Source organism: Sciurus vulgaris (genome assembly GCF_902686455.1).
Source record: "Sciurus vulgaris genome assembly, chromosome: 1".
Classification (NCBI taxonomy): Eukaryota; Metazoa; Chordata; class Mammalia; order Rodentia; family Sciuridae; genus Sciurus; species Sciurus vulgaris.
In genome coordinates, this window is record NC_136461.1 from 79,756,030 (window position 1) to 79,762,583 (window position 6,554).

The 6,554-nt window shown below is 32.4% G+C and overlaps 1 protein-coding gene across 3 annotated transcripts in view; it reads left to right on the plus strand.

Moving 5' to 3' along the window:
* The window catches only part of BRDT (bromodomain testis associated), a gene marked incomplete at both ends in the record, with an annotated part of 45,810 nt that extends 40,063 nt beyond the window's left edge, over window positions 1-5,747 (plus strand). For 2 of the 3 annotated variants that reach the window (XM_079129690.1, XM_079129691.1), the window contains 3 exons: window positions 1,269-1,474; window positions 2,117-2,297; window positions 5,679-5,747. In XM_079129690.1, coding sequence (XP_078985816.1) covers window positions 1,269-1,474; window positions 2,117-2,297; window positions 5,679-5,747 — 456 coding nt within the window. Of the gene's footprint in view, window positions 1-1,268; window positions 1,479-2,116; window positions 2,298-5,678 lie in introns of all 3 variants that reach the window. The other variant, XM_079129692.1, reaches the window with a different exon arrangement.
* Window positions 5,748-6,554: the final 807 nt, after the last annotated feature.

Genomic DNA, 6,554 nt, shown 5'->3' on the forward strand with positions numbered 1-6,554 from the left:
CATTGATAAGGACAAAAATAGATTTCCTGTCAAATAGGAAGAACTTCAAAAACATAACTGGATGATCATTGATGAAGGTCCCTGTGTGTGTGGTAAGGTTTGGAGAGGGATGTTTTGATGTATTACTTTGTAACATATTATCAGTCATAAAATTTCTTTTGCTTTGTATGGAACCTCAGTAGACACTTTTCCCCTAATATTTCATAAAATGTATCAAAAGAGCTATCAATCATAATTATTAAGGAGGTAATTATAAAGTTGTCAGGATATTGCATAATCCTTTTTCTTTACCATTGTCAGACAGATTAACTCTTAGAAAAGGCCAGGTACACTTGAAATGTCCAATATGAGAGCCTCTAGTTCCCAGGTGGCTACTAAGTCCTTGAAAAGTGGCTGTAGCAACTGAGGAACTAAGTTTTACAATTTATTTTTTTACTTAATTTGAATTTTAAAACTGATACAATTCAGTTATTAAAAAGCATAAAGTATATTTGGAACAATTCAGCTGTATGTAACTAAGTTATGAAAGTACAGTTCAATTGTTGCTAATCAAGTTTGTATTGAAATATGCCTTGAGCATAAATAATAATTCTGAAGACTTAGTATGAAAAGATAAATTTCTTAAGTCTTTAATATTGATTACATATTGAAATAGTAATGCTTTGAATATATTTGTTAAGTAAAATATAACAGTTACAATCTAAAAGATTTCAATATGGCTACTAGAAAATTTTAAATTACATGTATTTCTGTTGGGCAACATTGATCTCAACCATGACATGTATTAAGAATGATGGCCACAACCATTAATTTTTGTCTTCCTACTCTAAAACAATAGATACAGTCATGACAGAGGGTTCTCAGCAAATCCCATGCCATCCCATCCTTATGGCATAACTTACTTTGCCTCTTGTTAATCACTTGTGTATTTGTTTTATTTTCCCTGTAGGACCATAAATATCTTGATTACAGTGAGTGGTTTACTTATTTTTATTCTCCTTGCAAATTATTATGTAGTTAATACATATGGCTCACATTGAGTTGAAATAGTTGGGGACCAAAATAGTTTTTTGGTCTCCCATGAATTAAGTTTATATGATTTGATATCCTGTTTCATTTTTTCCTCTGACTTTAGTGCCCTTTTACTAAAAGTACATAAATGCCTTTGGAATCTTAATTTTATTTATTACTGTATCAAAAGATATTGTCTTCCTTCCAAAATTTGATTGGCATCTACAGACATAGACTAAATCAAATATTTATTTTAGGATATAAAGATTAAGAATGCTGATTCTTGGAAAAGTTTAGGGAAACCAGTGAAAACATCAGGTGTACTGAAATCCTCAGATGAGCTCTTCAACCAATTTAGAAAAGCAGCAATAGAAAAGGAAGTAAAAGCTCGAACACAAGAACTAATACGGAAACACCTGGAACAAAATACAAAGGAACCAAAAGTATCTCAAGAAAATCAGAGGTCTGTAATTTACCTGATTAAAGGAGGCCTTGGGAGGTATAGAAATATATTTTATTTTATTTATTTATTTATTTATTTTATTTATTTTTTTTTTTTGCGGTACCGGGGATCAAACTCAGGGCCTTGTGCTTGCGAGGCGAGCACTCTACCAGCTGAACTATCTCCCCGGCCCTAGAAATATATTTTAAAATATTTCTCAAGTGACTATGGTTCATCTATTTAGTAAAATATGGAATAAATTATAATGGCAAAAATATGTTTTAGTAATATTTTTTTCTAAGTGATAGTATGTATTTTGAAGAAGACAGAAATAATCAAGTCATTAAGCTAGTAAAGATACAAATATTTACCAAGTTATAACAACATTATTTTCCAGAAATGTCTTTAAGGTTTTTTCATCCTATAAGTAGAAGATAGTGGTCATCTTGGTCACAGTTTTCTAAAAGCTTTTGTTATTGTTATAAATATATATTTCCCTATGTAAAATTTGACACATCAAAAATAAAGTTTAAGAGCAATGGCATAAAAAAGGAGAACGGGTATCCAGTGCATTGCTTTATATTTATTACTTAATAATGTGTATTCACATTAAAAACGTTTAAGGAACTTGAAACCTACTTTGAATTTTACTGTTTCTTTAAGGGACCTTGGAAATGGATTGACTCTAGAATCTTTTTCAAATAAAATGCAAAACAAATGCAATGGAGAGGAGCAGAAAGAACATCAGCAGTCATTGGATGCTCAAGATAAATGCAAGATGTGGCTTCTCAAAGACCGTAATTTAGCAAGGGAGAAAGAGCAAGAACGAAGGAGGAGAGAAGCAGTAAGTGAATTTTAGTTTGCTAAATCCAACAAAGATTTAACAGAGCGCTGTCTTTTAGATTTCAAAGATGTATTTAGGGTGTTTTTTTGTTCTTTTGTTTTTTGTTTCTTTGTTTTGTTTTGTTTAAATAACAGTGGAGTTACCTCTGTGGTGAGAATCGGGTTCTACAATCAGCTTAAAATAAAAAACTTTATAGTCAAAAGAAGCAAGCATATTATAGTATAGAGTATTGATCCTGAAGCTACTAAAATCCTGTGGTTCAAATTCTGAGTTCTGCTATTTACTAGACTTTTGGACATTAGCAGTTTATTTAATCTTTCTGTGACTCAGTTTGCTCCTTTATAAAAAGTAAATAATAATACCTATCATGAAGATAAAATGAAGTAGCATGTGTTAAGCACAAAATGACACAAAAGTTAAGTGATTGGTCACTTATTATTATTCTTGAAAAATCTGCAAATAATTTGAGATGTAGCCAAAAGATTATGCTATTTGTTCCAGATCAGTGTTTCCTTAATTGACTGTTAGATTAAGATATGTTCATACATATTTTAAAAACTAAAATGAAATCCTTTAAACCATGGATTATTTTAAAATTATTTATAATTTAGTTTTCAAATATTTGGGAACTTTCTGACTAGTGATTTCTGTTAGTGGTTTCTAATGTAAATCTGTTATGATCAGAAAACATACAGTGCCTGAACTTGAGTTCTTTGTCTGGTTAGGCAAACATTTTGTGATCTACCCTGGTAGATAGTCTGTGTACACTTGAGAAAGATGTGTATTCTGCTGCTGTTGGGTGGAGTGTTAGGTCAAGTTGGTTAATAGTATTGTTCAAGCCTACTATATACTTGCTGATTTTCTGCTGCTTGTTCTATCAGTTTTTGAGAAAAAGGCTTTGATAATTCTCAGTTACATACTTGGTAGATTTATTTTTCTAATCCTCTTAATTCTGTCCATTTTATTTCGTGTATTTTAAAGCTGTTATTAGTTATCTAAACATTTAGGATTATTATATCCTCATGTCCTCTGTTATGTTCCCCTTTTCATAATGGGAATTAATCTTTATTTCTGGTAATATTATTTATTCTGACATTTAATATATAAGCACTTAACCTTTTTATGACTAGTAAAAGTATGGTAAAATTCTTTCTACCCTTGCCGGACACAGTGGCACATGCCTATAATCGCAGCAGCTTGGGAGGCTGAGGCAGGAAGATCCGCAAGTTCAAAGCCAGCTTCCCCAATTTAGTGAGGCCCTAAGAAGCTCAGTGAGACCCTGTCTCTAAATAATACAAAAAAGGGCTGAGGGTGTGGCTCAGTGGTCAAGTGCCCCTGGGGGTAATCCCTGGTTACTCCCCCACAAATATCTTTCTGTCCTTTCACTTTTAGCCAGTGTTTTTTTGCTGTTGTTTTGTTTCATTGTTTTTTGGGGGGCATTTTTTTGGTATTGGGGATCAAACTCAGGAGTACTTTACTACCACTGAGTCACATTCCAAGCCCTTGATACTTTTATTTGAGACAGAGTCTCACTAAGTTGCCCAGGCTTGCCCCAAAATTGCAGTCCTTCTGCCTCAGCCTTCCAGGTAGCTGGGATTCTAGGTGTGCACCATTGCACCTGGCTCTTTTATTATCCTTGACAACCTAAACCCTTAACTTTTCAACTAGTTGACTGATACTTGCTGAGAAAAGTTCTCAGTGGTAGAGCACTTGCCTAGCATGTGTGAGGCTTGCCTAGCATTGGGTTAAATCCTCAGCACCACATAAAAATAAATAAATAAAATAAAGGTATTGTGTCCATCTACAACTAAAAAGTTAAAAAAAAAAAAAAAAAAAAACCTTATGCCATTTTCTTTGACCAAGCTTTTGATCTTAAATTTGAATAGCTGAAGTGTATATATTAGAACCACAGAGAAAGGAATATACAGCCAATGGCATCAGTTACAGAGCATTAGTTAGTATTTAAGTTATGGAATCTTAAGGTTAACTGGTATACAGAATAACTGTTTCTCTACCAATAAGTACTTCTGATGTACAGATGTTAGTCAAAGTGGAAGAGGATCTAAATATACTTAAACCTTTAAATAAAACAGGTTTCACTACTATTCTTGAATTTTACAGTAATGTCTGTATTAGTAGCATCACATGACATTTAGACTAGGACTGCATATCTAACTCATTTTGCAAATCTAAACACCTTAAGGAATTATCTAGGCTAGACGTCTGCTTCAGTATCTTAGGAGCTGGGCTTTAGTAAAGTAGCCTGGTTATGGATTTAAGACGTATCTTTTTGTCTCTAAGGAAAATTATAAGAAATGTTTATAGTTTATTGAGGTCAGACATACCTTTTATTACCTTTGAATTGGTAATAATTCTTAATCTTGTTCTGCATGATCTATATTCAAGTTCACATCCAGGAAACCAACCAGATGGTTGCAAATTGTTGTTTTTACTTATTATTCTGGTCTGTTGCTATTCATTGGAGGAAAGAGGTGATAAAATTTTAATATTTGATGTCGTGTAAGATGGCAGGGAATATCTAACCTATATAACAAAAGCATTTAGAAAAATGCTTAGTTAACATTTGTTTCCTTAATTAGCTTTTTCTCTACTTCAGCTTAATTTTTAAAAGCTCTTTAGAATTTAATAAAGCAGTTTTCTGATTGTTATACATGCAGTTTGATTTGATCTTCACAAATATCTCCTTTTAGAATAGACTTGATCAAATAATTTGCCTTAGGTTGCACAGTAAGTGGCAGAATCGAGGAAAGCCCATAGCTTTAATATCATGGGTTATAATTATCTCACACAGAGAAAATATTGGTTCATTTGGAGAATAATTTTATGTGTCTAGCACTATTTGGTTATAGAAATAAATAAAACAGTGTTTTGTTTTGTTTTTGTTTTTGTTTTGTGGTGGCACTGGGGATTAAAACCAGGGCCTGACAGATGCTATGCATACTCTACCAGTGAGCTCCATCCCCATCCCTTTGTTTTGTTTGAAACAAGGACTTGTTAAGTTGACCAGGCTGACCTGGAACTTTGGACCTTCCTACTTCAGTTTCCCAAGTAACTGGGATCATAGGCATGTGCCACTGTGCACTGCTCTTTGTCAATATTGAGAGATTCCTGTCTTGGAGAAAGAAGTCAAACTTATTCTTCATGTTCATACAGGTTTAATTTCTGTTTATCACATAAACGATATATTAACAAAAACCAAGTAGTATTTTAACAGAAATAAAGGTTATATACAAATTCATTATGTTAAATAAGTTGTTGGCATTTTGTATGATCTGTTCCCAAATGTTGCATAATCATTTTTATGTAACTGTAAAAAAGGCATGCATTTTAAAAGTAATTAAAATTTTCTCTTTTCTACAGATGGCGGGTACCATTGATATGACTCTTCAAAGCGACATTATGACAATGTTTGAAAACAACTTTGATTAAAATGCAGTTTTTAAATTAACCATCAACTTTAAATGAATATAAAAGATTAAAGTGCATATGGTAAAATGATTGCTTTCAGACACCAAAATATCAATCTTATATTGTATTTTGATCGCTCTAAAATGATTAAACAGTTTTCACTTACATTTAAATAGCTATATGTTCATTTTTTAATGGCATCATTTATAAGAAATTTTATTCTTTAGATCCCTAAAAATTGAATAGATCCCCAGATGTTGTTCTTTCTCCAAATAATTGTCATCTATACATTATAGGCCCTGTCCTAAGCAATGAAAATCCAAAAGAGATAGTCCCTGATTTTTTTTTAAATGAAGATATGTAAAAGTGTATCAAAACCATAGTTCCTGTTGAGTTTTACAATTTTAAATAAATATTTGTCTGCTTTTAAAAATATTTAGAGCTTCTATGCCAGGCATGGTGGTACACACCTGTAATACCAGCTGCTCAGGAGACTGAGGCTGGAGGATTGTGAGTTCAAGGCTAGTCTTAGAAACACTGCAAGACTCTCATCTCGAACTAAAAAATATTCAAAAGGTCTAGGAGTGTAGCTAACTGATGGATAGAGTGCCTTTGGGTTCTATCCCTAGTAGCCATTACCCCAAAAAGAAATACTTGGAGCTTCTAATAAATAATACTTGAGTATCAGGTTTTATAAGGTTTTCTGCTGGTTCTGTTTCAAAATTTGTATTGAAGTTTAATTTAAAGAAATATTGCCTGTGGCTTGAAAGATGTTGAATTTGAAGCAAAATAACAGTGAATATTATGTATGCAAGTTTCTATAGGAAT